Source organism: Fulmarus glacialis, unplaced genomic scaffold (assembly GCF_000690835.1).
Source record: "Fulmarus glacialis isolate BGI_N327 unplaced genomic scaffold, ASM69083v1 scaffold2368, whole genome shotgun sequence".
In the NCBI taxonomy this organism is placed as follows: domain Eukaryota; kingdom Metazoa; phylum Chordata; class Aves; order Procellariiformes; family Procellariidae; genus Fulmarus; species Fulmarus glacialis.
The window spans coordinates 54,338-69,718 of record NW_009229977.1 but is presented as its reverse complement, the minus strand read 5'-3'; the positions used below and the strand labels follow the sequence as shown (position 1 = coordinate 69,718).

At 42.3% G+C, this 15,381-nt stretch overlaps 1 protein-coding gene across 1 annotated transcript in view; it reads left to right on the top strand.

The window, feature by feature from the left end:
* Positions 1-14,091, top strand: part of SLC7A11 (solute carrier family 7 (anionic amino acid transporter light chain, xc- system), member 11) — a 58,134-nt gene extending 44,043 nt beyond the window's left edge. The window contains exons 7-12 of the mRNA XM_009584030.1: positions 1,973-2,096; positions 3,292-3,395; positions 3,897-3,993; positions 6,951-7,100; positions 8,809-8,986; positions 14,024-14,091. Coding sequence (XP_009582325.1) covers positions 1,973-2,096; positions 3,292-3,395; positions 3,897-3,993; positions 6,951-7,100; positions 8,809-8,986; positions 14,024-14,091 — 721 coding nt within the window. The remainder of the gene's footprint in view (positions 1-1,972; positions 2,097-3,291; positions 3,396-3,896; positions 3,994-6,950; positions 7,101-8,808; positions 8,987-14,023) is intronic.
* The last annotated feature ends 1,290 nt before the right edge of the window (positions 14,092-15,381 follow it).

Here is a 15,381-nt window from a genome sequence, read left to right as displayed (position 1 = left end):
AGCTTGGTGGTCGAAGCATTCATCTGTGATGCAGAAGATATAATTAAAATCTCTGTTCTGAGAGGCTTTGAAACCCTACCTTGAATCAGATGCTAAGTGGATTGAATTCAGTTTACACCCAGGTCAGGTAAGCAGCTTAACCAAACTGGTTGCAAAATATCTGGCAACTGACCTGCAAAAACCATTTTTTGCAGAGACATATTATCAACACGCAGTTCTGCAGTATTTCTTGAGTAGTTTTCCCAGCGATACAGCACTTGTATTCTGGGCTGTTTGCTCTGGTCCTGGCCGTTGCCTTCTCCGTCAACAAGCAGATCCTACAAGCTGACTGACTCCCCTCCTTCCAGCTTCTTCACCTGAGACCACGTGCGTGAGGCAGCAGCGGGTTAATGCAGTATCATCGTGTCTGCCCGGATTTGGTGCTGCAATACGGCATAATCCTCTTACCTACCTGTGCGTCTGGGCTAATGACAGTATTTGACACCATGGTTTCTAAGGTGGGCAAGACGTGCAACAGCGATATTGTCCCGCTTTATTTATTTATTTAGTCTCGGTTTAGAGCTTCTTTTCAGCTCTCTACAGGCATAGCGATGTCAAGGATTTCTTTGTGAATTAAGGACTGGTAGTGAAGAAGATCCTTAAATTCTGACCCAGCTGTGTTTCTTTGAGAAAAAAAATCAGAAAATGAGGAATCTTTGTGTTGATTTTCAAAACACTTTTTCCTTTGAGGGAATTGCAATAGTCCTTTAGGACCGTGCTTGTGGTCTCTTCTGGGACACCAGAATTCCTCATTCTGTCTCTCCTTTCTCTCACCTGATGGGATGACCTTCACAACAAAGTTCTCTAAATGTGGCAACCTTTGCATGTCTTCAAAAGCAATTTTAATATTGACCGGCCATGAAGCAGGAGCTCCCAGCTCTCCTCAGAGTGAGCGCACGTACCGTGTCTTTCCAACTGCAGCTCTCAGCCTTGGAATTAAAGGACCAAACACTGGTTTCACACCTGAGTCTCTTCTTGGTGTGATGCACATATCAATGATATCAAGCAATGGTATCAAGTGGAGAGAGACTAGACTAAGACTTGAAGCATCTGCTTTTTGTTCCTAACTCGAACATTTGTCTGCAGTGTGGCTTCGGACAAATTTACTGTACCTCTGTTCCTTTTCTTTAAAATAGAAAGAATTCTGCTTTTCTGCTTTGCTGACTGGGAGGACATGCTATATAAAAGTTCGGTGTTATTATGTATTTGTGTGTTATTGTTCTGTCTTTTAGCGAAGATGTCAGGGGTTTTGTACTGTTCAGTACTATCTGTGCTGTGCTAACAGTACAAATTTGTGCTGTACCTATTTCTGTGTCATATTCTGCCCTCATGTATTCCCTGAATAGTGAGCGAGATAATTGGGATATGGTAAGGTGTGCGAGGGAAGAATTGCACAGAGGAGGGAGAGGGCAGAATTTCACATGCTAGACATCTTGGCATCCCGGGGAAGATGTCGAACCGCCTCCAGGTGGGCAGTCATTGAGTACCAGTAGGTATGTTGGAGATGCCGCTGTGATTGCTCTCCTGATAGACAGAGAGCTGAATCACCTGCGTCTGTCATCTGCCTTATTGCTGGTTCAAGCACTGATACCTGCTGCCTTCCTATTGGGCTCGGCTTGAAAGTCAATACGGGAAGGCAGCTCAATGGGCCATACTTCTCGTATGGGAAGCGTGGGGACCACGACCCCTTGGCGTCCCCAAAGGACTCCTCCCTCAAATGGTTTCTCACCTCTTCATTATAAACCTATTTGCTTTGTCTAGATGGTTTTGTTTAGATGTGTGTTTTTTTTTTACCGGTAGTTTCTAATTATGATATTTTGGGATCACCAAATGTGCATTCGCCATCATTAGTGGCTTCTTCTCATGTTATTTGTTTCATGTTCAGGGAATAGCAACCAGATTGCAAAATAATGAGCTACCTTGTGTATTTCAGAAACATACCCCTCGCAATATGCATTTCAATGATTATCGTCACAGTTGGCTATGTGTTAACAAACGTGGCTTATTTCACTACAATCAGTGCTGGGGAATTGCTGCTTTCAAAAGCTGTAGCAGTGGTAAGTTACAGAAGAAAAATACAAAGCTATATCCCTGCTGCAGTTGTGTTTGTTGATATATTCTTATTTCCAGGGGAAAAAATCAGGGGGACACATCCAATAAGGCTTTTCTATGACCCCTCTTTTACACCATTTATTAGCATCCCGGTGAACTTCGTCTGGTTTTTGACTGACAAGTGGGATTGCACTTAAGGCCATCGATAGCATTTGTAACGTAATGTTAGACCATATTTGTTGACCTGATATAACAAAGTCAATAGGACTTAAATTTTATAGCCAAGTACATGCTTGAAAAACTCTTTGCTAAATTGTAGGCCAAACTCCTGGGAAGCAGGAAACAGAGATATTTGTGGAAGTGGGAGCTCTGAACTATTTTTTGGAGCAAGAAGCGGTAACGCTGTCTCTACACAACGTGCGTCCCGAGTACTTAGGAAGGGGGTTGCTGTGAATGCTGGAGTTCATTTGGGAAGGAGTTGCAAGGCAACCTGGCTTGGAAATACTGCTTTGATTGTTCTTGCTGAGTTGTGGTGATGCAACTGATTTTTATATTTATGGCATCTGACTCGTAATGAGGAAATAAGAATTTCCGTTTGCTTTCCAGTAGTGACACTGCCTGTGGCTATTTCAATTGATGTGGCATTTAAAAAATGACCAAATTCTGTAGCTCATGGGACATTTAGAAACAAAACATTTTGCAAACCTGAATAAAATTGTGCATGTCTCCTGTGGTGCCCAAAACTCCAATTAAGGCTCTTCTGGTAACCTAGAACAATAAAGAGTGAACGGATGGACTATACCACTGGGTAGCATCAGCTAAGTAAAACGAAGGCTGTAGGGGGAAAAAAAAAAAAAAATATTAGGTGTGCAGATCAGACCTTGATCATTCAGACTGGGTCTTCTTTTTTGGAGTCATAATGGTCTAAACTGACATAAATCAGGGCCTGATTCCACCTCCACAGCATCGCCTCCACAGGCGATCTCCCACGCCCAGTCAGGAGTAAGGGTGGGGACCTCATCTGCAGTAGCCTTGGTGTCACAAAATAAGAGGTAACAAATGCACAGCACAACTTTCAGTGAGGGATGCAGAAAAGGGGCATAAATAAAACTTACCATACTTCTTAATAATTTGTTAATAGAGTAAAATTACATTCACGTTTTAAGAAAAATCACCGTATGTTTCTCTCTCCTCCAACAGACCTTTGCCGAACGACTAATGGGAAACTTTTCTTTAGCTGTACCAGTATTTGTTGCTCTCTCCTGCTTTGGATCTATGAATGGCGGCATTTTTGCGGTCTCCAGGTGAGCGTTGCTAATATTACTGGGGGTGAAGGGCATGGGATATACACTGAAAGTAAGGAAGCAAGGGGAAGGGAGAATAGGATTCATTCCTTTAGCAGGAAGTGAAAAAGGACTGTGATGTTTAGCAGGTGTGGGGCTTTTTCTCACTTTGTTCCTGTTGAATTTAGTATCTTATTGTTAAAATCCTTTAAACGGTTTGGAAATGGATCCCTCTGAGCGTAGCGCTTAATTAATGGCTGCTTTGTTTCATGTGAAGGAGGGAAATTGGAGGGAAAATATTAACGAATTCCAAACACCGATCATAGTGTAAGGTCAGGAGGGGATACATTTTTCAGAGATGACTTTGATTTCTGCGTATGGGCTCCTCCTGCTAGTCTTTTCGTTCAGAATACCTCAAACAAGCCTAAGAGGTGCCGCTGTGCTCTGTGACTTTCATGAGCCGCTTTGCCTAGTCACAGTAATGAGCACATTTAAAGTCTGTCCACATTTATTTCCCACCAGGATGTTCTTCGTTGCATCCCGCGAGGGTCACCTTCCGGAAATTCTCTCCATGATTCATGTCCGCAAGCACACTCCTCTGCCAGCTGTCATTGTTTTGGTAAATCATACAAACAAATGTTCCTGCACAAGAATTCGTATTACAGGCTTGCTCTGGAGGATTCAAGCAGAATTTGGGCACTGCTTGAGTCTCATTTATTAATGTGTACGTGGGCTTTGGGCAGGGCAGAGGACAGTAAAGAGAGGAACGAGATTTGGGAGTTGTTCTTATTCTGTCATCTCCTTGCTGTCTTGTCGGTAGCACTTGACTGCCTATCGCTGCAGCCTAATTCGTGTCGTATTGCCCTTTATTTCTAAAGACCTGCTAGTGATGAGCTAGTTCTCTTTCGGAGAAACAAATTCCAGTTAAACAAACAAACAAACAAAAAAGGGATTCATTTAACTGGAAGTGCAGCTAAACACCAGCATCTGGGAGCACCCTAAAGGCTCATTATACCACCTTATAGTGAAAAATGCAAACAATTATGCACTAAGATAATGGAAGGGGAACCCTCAGCAGTGCAGTGTACCGGTGATTAAAAAATGAGAGAATGTGTGCCTGGGCAATAGTCTGTGAATTGTCTAAGGAAAAACACCAGTATTACAGTGGAAATTCTATTACTGACTTCTAAAATAGCGGCAGAGCTAAATGTTGACCATGTGTTTGCATTGCAGGCTAATTTGTATGGTAAAATGTTAGGACAAAATGTCAAAATACCGACCGCAAACCTCAGTTTGTGTCGTGCCAAGAAGATTTCCACTTAACTTGCAGACTTCATAACCGTGGGTGTTCAGCCCCTCTTTTGGGACCAGTGACTGTAATGTATCTGGACAGACCTCTGCGTCCGTGGGGAGTTCGAGCCACAGCAGATGTGTGTGCGTCTATGAGTGTACGCTAGTAAGATCAGATGCTTGTACTGGAATTTAAATCTGTTTTTGCTACAGATGCCTATAAGCTCACTTCTGAAGCGCCAGCTGAAGTGTTGAATTTTGTATGTGCAGATACAACTGTAGGCATCCAAATTTTGAAAATTAGGCAATGAGATTGTGGTGAAAAGTTTGAATGGAATTCATTTTACATAAGCATTTACTTTGCATTTTATTTCTTTGGGCTGAAATAGTCATACCTTTTGGGTAAATTGCATTGACTGTTTTATGTGGAATGAAATGCACAAAATGTATTAATATATTATTTTTTTTTAAAAGACGTTTTCTGCTATTGCGTCTGGTTGTGTTACACCAGTGCATTGATTTCCTTTGAAAAAGTCAGATTCTCGTATGAAGATGGCTTCCCTTCAGAGATTGTCATTTTTTTTCTTACCTTATTGCAACTAGAGTAGTTGCAGGATATATTCTGCATCAATAGTCTGCATTTTAGCATTTTCCTATTTTATTTCTCCTGCCAAAGTCTACACACTGTAAGAAAGGAAGGAGCTCTTGAGGAGAAACTGAGAAAATGAGCATGTTCAGTGTTTGAGGTTTGTTAAATAAAAAAGCATTTTTAGGAATTAAGAAATCTGCTTATGTATGTCCTGGCATTTGATAGATGCGTGTGTAGCAACTCTTAGAAATCATGCAATCTGATTGTAACCCTACTTTATTTTTTTTTCTTGATAGCTCTCCTTCACTGTCCGTGGCCCTTTCTTATCATGCTTATAACTGAAATTTTAAACTTTCAGGGGCTGAGTCTATATAGAAGAAATCTTGCCCAACATAATTCAGTGGTAAAATTTCCTTTGACCTTTACAGAGGAGGAGTTTGCTTAATATCTGTGTGTAGAGAACCAAGCACTTTGTAAGTCATTAGAGGTTGGAAGCCAGAGACCCGTATTTGAAATATTGATCCTTCTGGTTCAAATCCATGCTGCCTTCACTGCTTAAAAAAAAAAAAAAAAAAAGAAGAGAGAGAGAGGCTGTGGGTCTAGATAACTAATACAAGTTAGTTTTCCTTACACAAAGATTTAGCCCAGCGTTCTACTGCATCTGCAGTTGATTTCACCTGTTGCCTCGTTATAAACCTAGAGAGGCTGTCACTGCCAGGATCTGCCCTCTTGCTGAGCGATAAGGGCTACGGTGGAGTTGACTCGTTCCTTCACCCCCAAAGGCAAGGACTGTGTCGTTGCGGGCATAGGGTGTCTCACGTGGGGAGTGCAGACTACCCTGCGGAGTTGATCCAAGCTACAAATGTTCTCCTTTTGTCCGGAGATTACCCTGTAATAGATCCCTGTAGCCTACACTAATCATCTAACCCAAGGCGCAACACTCTAGTTTATACATAAGCTTTTGCCTGCCTCACAGAAGCCTTGTATCTCAGAACAGCTTTTTAATGAGGAAATGTATTTATTCTAGTGTCCCCTCTCCTTCTTGCTGTTCAGTAGCCACCTGAGTGACAGCTAAATGCTTCTCTCTCTAGAAACGCTTGCATTTCCGACGTGCAATAAGTCTACACCCTGCAAGCCTGAAAGGCACGCTGCAAATACAGGCTGGTGGTCACCCGGCGTGCCCAGCTGGCACCCCACGGTCTGCAGCTACCCCTTACCATGCCCCTCTGTGCTGAGTTCCCCTGGTGCAGCCTGGGGGACCGTGAGACTTTTTCCTTCCACAAGACACCTAGAAGCCTCCGCTTTCATAGGATCAGATGTGACCAAACTGCTCTTACCGTTTGCATCCGTGACGAGCGAGTAAAACTGCAGTGGGCTAATACATTTGTCAGGTCCCGTGAGAAGGGTGCCTAAGCATTCTGGGGACGCAGTGGGCTGTGTGCCTGTCTGTTTGTCTGCGTCACAGGGGACAGATATGTATTGATCACGTGTGGTCACCTGGGACAGATACACATTGATCGAATGTATCGATCACGCACCTGATGGGCATGGGAAAGGCAGAACCAAAGTTTGTGGCCCTCGGGTGTCTCTGCAAAAGGCTGTGCTGCTTGTCCCCACGGAAAAATTTGACATCGCTGCAGTAAAATAATAGAGATCAATCCACTAAACCCCTCTTATGCTCTGAATTTCTTTTGCAGCATCCTCTCACAATGATAATGTTATTCAACGGGGATCTCTACAGCCTCCTGAATTTCCTCAGTTTTGCCAGGTGGCTTTTTATTGGACTAGTAGTTGCTGGGTTGATTTATCTCAGATATAAACGTCCTGATATGCCTCGTCCTTTCAAGGTAACCTCCGCTCTCTACTGTTTTACATGAATCATTCTCCCTCCTATCTATTGTGTAGTCAGACAGTAAAGGAGCATTTTCTGATGTAGAAAGCTAACCGCTTTTTTGAGAAAAACAGAGTGAGTAGGAAACAGTTTTTTGCACTGAAGGGTCTCCTCGTGTTTTCCTGCAAGCTCCCCAGCGCTGCCCCTGCTGCGTTCCCTTCTGAAAGATAATTCTTGCCTATTCCCTGGTGCCTGGGGGGCAGCGACTGAAGCTGCTGTGCCAAAGTGAAGGTGTTTGCTCGGTTTTGCCTGTCTGTCGCATTGAGGCAGCGTGATGCAAGCTGTGTGAAAATACCTCTGGTCCTGTCACATAGGGTTCAAACTGCAAATATTGGGGTTACACGTGCCAACCTGCTTTTCAGCCAGTCCTCTATTTAATGTCTCCTTTGATAAAGGCCTGAATAATTTTGCCACCGGAATTCATGTCAAGCATAAGCATTAATATTAAACATGTATTTCATTGCCCATCCAATATCGAATATGCCAATTTGATGTTCAGATAAGCTGTTAGTGCTATTGTTCTGACACTTGGGACTTGCAATGGATTTGCAGACACAGTCATTGTGAATCCAGAAAGAAAATGCTAATAGTCTGGCCCATTGAAGAATAGCTGTTTTGGCCTTGGTTCTGCCATTCTTCTTGCTTATTTGAAGTAACATCTTACAAAGTAAGTTGTCCCATTGTGTATCCGGAAAGATAACGTCCATCATGAAAAAAATGGAGGAATCTATCCCTATTCATATTTTGCCAAGAAGCCTATTTTGTGAAGAAGTAAGAATGTGTGCTGTTGCATTCTTGTAGGTATATCTGTAAGTAAGAAGGTCAACAGCACAACCTATTTTGCTTTGATTAAAAAAAAAATGCTTTGACAGTGTACAAAAGAGGAACAGTAATGCTTCAAGGCATGAAAGGAAGATAATAATCTCCAAGGAATTCTTCAATTCTCCATTACACCAAACACCTCATAAGCCATGCCTGTAGGCGTTTCCTTCAGAGAGGTGCTAACATAGCGATTGTAGTGGTGTTCTTAAAAATGGAGAGAATTAATTTGATATTGTTATTTTTTGTACTTTCAACAGTGACACTGATAATGCTATCAGTCATCCAGTCAGAAAGTGCTTTTTCAGTAGCTATCAGTTGCCTAATGCTATCAAATATCTTTATCGCTAGTCAAATTGGTGTTTAATTTGCTCTCTTCCTGCTAGATTTTGATTTTTACCTTAGGAAGAAAATCAATATGTTCTTAATAGTTTTAAAAGGTGACTTGAGCTCCTGATTGTGTCTTAAAATGTTTTCTAATAGGTAATTATCAAAGAGGAAATCTTTACTGCGTTAGTGCTGCTTACTTATCTACTGGGGGATTAGAGAAAGGACTTTCGCAATGTAACTTATTTACAGCCCTTACGTTTTAAAGGACGTAAAACGCTGTAGTGTTTTAGTATGTAATTAAAAGACTTCTATGGTACTCACTGCTTAGCACTCTGCATAGCTTGGTTTCTGCAGCCACTGACATTTTGTGTGCATGTTCTAGATACCCATGTTTCTCCAGAACTATCCTGTACTGCTGGGTTTTATCCAATTTACGTTTCGTGGAACATTAAATGCCATAGTCATTCAATAACAAGGTCAGTGTATAGTAATGGTTCTTTGTGGTTATGTTTCAGGTGCCTCTATTTATTCCAGCGTTGTTTTCCTTCACCTGCCTCTTCATGGTCGCACTGTCACTTTACTCTGATCCCGTGAATACAGGGATTGGATTTGCAATAACCCTGACTGGAGTTCCTGCCTACTACCTCTTTATTGTATGGGACAAGAAGCCAAAGTGGTTCAGAAAGCTCCTAGGTAAGTCCTGGTGGGACTCCTCTCCTTCATGCTGACTCCGGGAATTTCTCAGGGCTCCCCGTGTTGTGGTATCTTCCCGATCGATCCTCTCGGCTGCTCTGGGCTGGGGATGACAATGCAAGTTTCTTTTTGGCACATGCTATAGCATTGCTCTGCCAGTTACAATTAACGACCGTTAACTAGCGAGATACGTTTACAGCAAGCCTATTCTTCAGCTAGTGATTGACTTTAGATGACTGGATGCCTCTCCCCCTGCCCCCTTCTCCCCTCCCTCCCCTACAAACATCTGATTCCTTTTAAATCACCCATGTCCCTCCCCTGGCCGTTGGCCTACGCTGACAGAGAAAGTATTTCACTCCTAGGAGAATTGGTTTGGAAACTTAAACATCACAGTTGTGGTGACAGGAGGGGTTCAGTGCTCCCTGCTGAGACCACACGTCTGTGGAGTATTTGGAATGGCACAGGCTCCGTCAGGCTTGGTATGGGGATATTGTCCTTAGTGGTGGCTCCCAACAAAATGATAGCAAAATATACCGTGCCTGACACACCTCTCTGGAAATTGTTTCTGTGCTTCATGAGAAATGACTTCTGAGTGACTTGGCTGTAGTATTTCACACCTGAAATACACTGAGAGTCATTTTTATACCATTTCTGAAAGTCTTTGAAAGCATTTGTGGGAGTTCTGATATGTTGGAGAAGGGTTATTTGGAGCATTTCAATTAGAAAGAAGTCAGTATCATTTATTACAGCTCTCCATTCTTCTCTTTGTTGTTACTGAACATGACAGGAAGTTTTCAGAATGGAGGTAATTTTCAAAACATGAAAGAAGAATATAGGCAAAAGATTTGAGGAATGATGGATAATTTATTAAACAAAACTGAAAGAAAGTCTCTTCTGCTGCAAAAGAAAAACTCAACTTGTGAAAGTTTACAATTAAAAATAGTTTATTTGTATAAATGCTGAATCAAAAATGCATATTGTCTTCTGTGCTTCAGTCTTAAGGGATGATTTAAAATGAGCTGCTCACAATGAAAGAATGGGGGTTTTATATGTATGTTATTATACTATAACCTTTTATATGTATTTTCTCTATATAAATATAGGTTATATAGTTATATCCTATCTATTGTAGAGTCTATGAATTGCCCTCTCAATTCATACTGGGACGTCCATAGACAATAGGGCAGAAAGTATTTACAGAAAAAGATGTTAGTTTAAGGCTAGCACAGTCTGGTCTTCTTAATTTTATATCCATAAAGTTATAAATTACTTGCAATGTCCCGGGAATGGGTAGAAAGCCCCAGTGCAAATGAAAACAGTTGTATGCAAAAGGACATTCTATTAAATGGTTGTTTTTTTGTCTGTTTGTAATTTCTCAGCCTTGACATTTAGGGACTAGGAAATTTTCCCTTATCAAGCCCAGGAGATTTTTGCATTTTCTGTGAAGTCTCAGAGGTTTTGGAATACAGTTACTTGAATCTCTGGCCACAGGATGCCAGTGTTGAACTACATTACTTGGGTGAGAGGAAAAATATTCTCCTTAAGGTAGACTGGGTAGATGTGAAGCTTTTTCTGCCAGCTGTGACAATGGAGGTGAATCTTCTAGCTTTTCAGACAACACAAAATTCTCCTCCTAGAAAGAAGGCCTGGTGCCTATGTAATACCTATGGACGGACACAGTGTACTGGCTCGGAGGGGAAAGCAGCGGACGCCAGTCAGTGGGTGAAACAGCTTGTTTGGTTTGTAATTATTATTCCCAAAATAACAACAGTAATGACAGAAAAACTGATGCTGACAGTTTTGGGGTGGAGCAGAGTGGAGATTTACTTGTTAAATAGAAAGATTTTTCATTTTTTTTTCCCTCAGAAGAAGCAATAAACCTTCTGTGCAGTCATTAAACTGGCATTATTTTGTGAGCGTTAAGGGAGCTCCATTGTAGAGCCTGAGAGCATTTTTCAAAGGCATCGAATGAGGATAAATTCACTTAAGGTACCTCTGTGAGATATAGAAAAGAAAAGTCATTGGGCAGCTGCAAGCTTGGTATTTTAACCTTGAAACAATATGCATTAGGTGTACATAGGCATGAAAGAGTAATTCCAGACGTGAGGTAAATGGACAACGTGAACAAATGTGATTGTCATTTAAGAGGTAGATTTCTGCCAGATCCTTTGAGAAGATAACCGAGTTTTCTAGACAAAGGAGAAACGTGATAGAGCCAATCTACTTAGACTTCAGCAAAGCATTTCGTGTAGTAGCACAGGGGGAGTCCAAGCCTGTTACTCCGAACATCGCACCGCGCTAACAAGACTCTTCCTGCGCAGCTCAGCGCGTGAACAGCGTGGTGTGGGGCTCTCCGTACCCCGTTGCAAAGTCACCTTGTTGGGGAACTTGACTTGTTGAGCTCCCCAGACGTTCTTCGGAGAGGAGAGATGACTGCTGCTCATAACCCTCTGTGGAACGCGTTAAGTAAAGGACAGCACTGGTGCAAAAACACGTGGGTACAGACCAGCCCCACATAAGATTAGACTGGATATTCAGAATAGGTTTTGTAAGGATCAGAGGAGAGGGATGTTGAACAGCCAGAATGAGTAGTGGGATAAAAGACCCAGCCTGAAGATGAGTACGTTTACGAAAGGGGTTTCAGGCTGGTTACAGTAGCGGAGCCCTCGAATGGATTACCCGAGAAATCCTCTCCAAGGCTGAACGTCTTTGTTCTGTACTTTTTGACTGGCCTTAATGGCATTTACGTCGCCCATTCTCCTTACCAAATTGCTGTATTGAACAAAAGGTAACTTCACAGTTTGTGGGGTTAATAGGGTCTGGGTGGTATTTTGCAGCGAGAATAACATTTTGTTCTCTCCTCTTCCAAAGAAATTTTGCTGTAGCACCAGATGTGCTGGGACAAACCATTCTCAGCTAGTACAGGCTTCATTTGACCTCTGCTTTCTTGCTTTTTGTAGAACTAATGTGAAAATGAAAAAAGTCAAGCCTAGCAAATCCTACAAAGCAGATCAGCATGTAAAAGCATGCAGCACCAGCACGCTTCCATTTGGGCTTCCTCCGTTGAAAACCCAACCTTAGACTCATATTTAAAACATCTATTTCTTTACAGTGGATTGAATTGCAAGGAGCTTAAAAGTTGACTCCTGCTTTCTTCAAAGCCTGAGCCCATGCTGGAAAAGAGATCTGTTTATAGAACAAAATGTCTCTTTCAGCGTTATTTACAAACACCAGAGGATGACACTTGCTCATTGAGGACGTAGTATTGCATGTTCGGTTTGCTCCTCTTTGTCGAGTTTGTGATGTTAGGATCCGAAGAAAATAATCTGGGGATTTTGCTGTGGCAGATTTCATGTCCAGTCTTATACATATGTGGTAAATTACTGCTCTCTTTCCTCACCCAAGCTTTATGTGGTGCTTGTATAGATACCAGGTCTGGCTCTTTATAAAGGTTGTCCCCTGGGACCTATTTACAGTGAATTCTCCTCTTGAAAGGGAAAATTAGGGTTTCAAGGGTGGGGTGGGTGTAAATTGTCTTTACCGTCATGGCGTGTTTAGTTGTCTTGTTCCAAATGTGAAGCTGATCCTGTAACTCCAGGTACTGCTCAAAGCGGACAATATAGAGGTACTGACTGGAGACAGGTTGGAACGTGGTTTTTTGGGAAAATACTCCTTACACTGTCTTATCCTGAGTATATTGCAACCAAAATAAACCAAGTAAGCACCGCAGCCTCCCCAACTTGTCTAATTGCTCCTCCACGGCGTCATCCCAGCGCAGAGCAAAAATGCCCCGTGGAAAGGGCAGGGTGGCAGCCGCCTGCCCCGCAGCCAGGGCAAGGGCTGGCTGAGGCTGGCTCTGTTCCCTTGGTCGAACAGAATATTATAATCACAGCCAGCTCTCGGGATGCCCAGGCTTTCCCTCTGCTGCCGTGCCTTTTTCCACAAGCTGTTACACCATAGCTCAGCTGGAGAGAAAGTCTGTTTTTCTTCTTCTTTTTTACTCGGCCTCAAACCTGGAAGGGGTGGGATGGCAGGGGCGAAGCTGGGCTCCTGGCTTCCCGCTGCTGGCGTTCCTCCTGCCCCTCATCCCGGCCGTGCTCTGAAGTCCCTGCTGAGCAGGGGAGGGAGACGGGAGGAAAATGCAGCCCCTGTTGACTCCCGGCCTCTCTGACCCCATCAGTTTATAGTCTAAGGGCAACCTGGCTTTGCACGGAACTGGGGACCTCCAGAGAGAAGAGCGGAAGGTGCTAGAGTCTGCTGAGACAGGAGAGCAGGAAAGTAGTTTTGGTTCATATCTTCTGTGAGTTGCACCGTTTTACCCTCCTAGCTTTACGCTGGTGTAAATGCCGACATGCTGTGCTAGACAAGGAAAATCAGAACTTTCTCTTACAACAACTCCTGCTTGTTTAAAATGGGTTACTAAAAAAAAAGCGACAAGTGAAAGTAAGAGAATGCTCTTTTACTATTCTGTATGTAAATTAACTGTGCCATTTATGAATCAGTACCCTAAAAAGAAAACCACCAAAAACACCAGAAGGAAATAAATGTCCAGAGTGACAAAAAGACAGCGTGAAGTTGCTTTGGATGTGTGAAATTCTTAGACCTGTGAAGCTTTGTAATCATTGTTCCCTTTTTTTTTTTTTTTTTCTTTTTTGCTTAGGCAGATCTTGGCACAGCTGAATTAACTTGGTTGAACTCTTTCAGACTTTTATTTCAACATTGCAACTTTGTTAAAACTAAGCAGTTGTGCAGAGTAGTCGTGCTTTAAGATAGTCTTTAAATGCATGCAGACCTTTATTGAACAAGTTTATACCTCCATACCCTTCCGTTATTATTGTATATGCATAGCCTTGGATCAGAGGCAAAGTAAAAAAAAAATTGCATCAGACATTTAAACGACATATGCACCTGGTGTATATGACCGCTGTGAACCATGTGTGCAAGTAGGCTGTATAGCAGCTAAGATAATTTTCCTGGCTGCTTCTGCCTTCTCCATCCCCACCAAAATTTCCCATGTGTATGCTTTTATCTTTGCAGACAGGGTAACTGTAACATTGCAAATCCTCTTGGAAGTCGTCCCATCAGAGGAAGACCAGAAATCATGATCTTCATGTACAGCTTTTGGCTTGGTGTTTCATTTCAACCTGAGGAAGAGGGTAGGGAGATTTCTCCCCCTACCTAATGTTCTGCAAACTGGAGGAACAAGTGACAGCTGAGATGGATACCGAGCGAGTCAGTTACCAGAACTGTATTTTACGATGTTGCAAAATTTTTTTTTTTTTTATGTGGTTGGCTTATCTGTAGAAAGCAAGAACTTGTGCTATGAGGGAACTCATCTCTTCACTATTTCTTTTGTTACAGTATCGTATTTTAACAAACCGTAGATTCGTCAAACTAGGATTTTGGTTGCATTGTCACTGACAATAGGTTTAAGCGATGTGTAAGTAATAGTCAGGTGTACTGTGAAGAATGTGTCCTGCTTGCTGTCCCTGAAGAACCCAACTCTCACCAGAGAAAGGGCGAGATAAAGCTGCTGAGTTTCACTACTAGCGTTCTTCCCGTCGCTCGGGTTGGCAGCCCGATTTGACTTCTTTTGGCTCGCTGGGAGCACCAGCACACTGATGGAGAAGCACAGCGGTTTCCACACCTTTGTGGTGGCAAGTTCAAGGTTTCTTCATTCCAGAGTTGTTACACTATAGCCGATAGGAACATCTGAGAATTAATAACTCTGCCAGTGGGGCAGGAATATTTTAGCCCAGAGGGCGGTAATTTCATACATGTTAAAGTTTCTACCAGTCTGGAAGTGATTACTGTTTTTAGCAATGTTTCTTTGTGTACGTGTGTATAGGAAATACAGCAACTGAGTAATCACCTTCAAATGAGTCAAAACATTTGAATGCGACCTCGTTTGCTGTAGGAATATTTTCTGTCTGGAAGCACATGGACCTGCAGTTATCAGTCCGGCGAACCTAATTTTAAAGTTCTATATCGTTGTCGGTGGGCAGAAATGAATAATAGTCACTAGTGGGAATACTGTATAGACATGGCAATAAATGCAATACTGTTTTATGAATAAGATATAAGGCAAGCTACAACAGATTTGTTGGTTTGAGTAGGATAAGCGCCTAATCTGTGGGCTTTTCATTCAAGCACACTCCAAATAACTGGGCTTTGAAACACCAAGGATCAGGTGCTCTGCCAATGTCTTCTTCCCTGTTTTATCTCAGCTGAAACAGAGAAAGGCCATCAAAACTGATAAAATCAAACGAAATTCATCTTCAGAGTGATGTTTGAGCTGAGATTTGGCTCAAACATGAGCTGAAGCTTTGCCCTTTTTTTAAGATAGTTGTAGATAAAGAAATTTTTTAATGCTTAGAAATTCAGTTTTATATTGT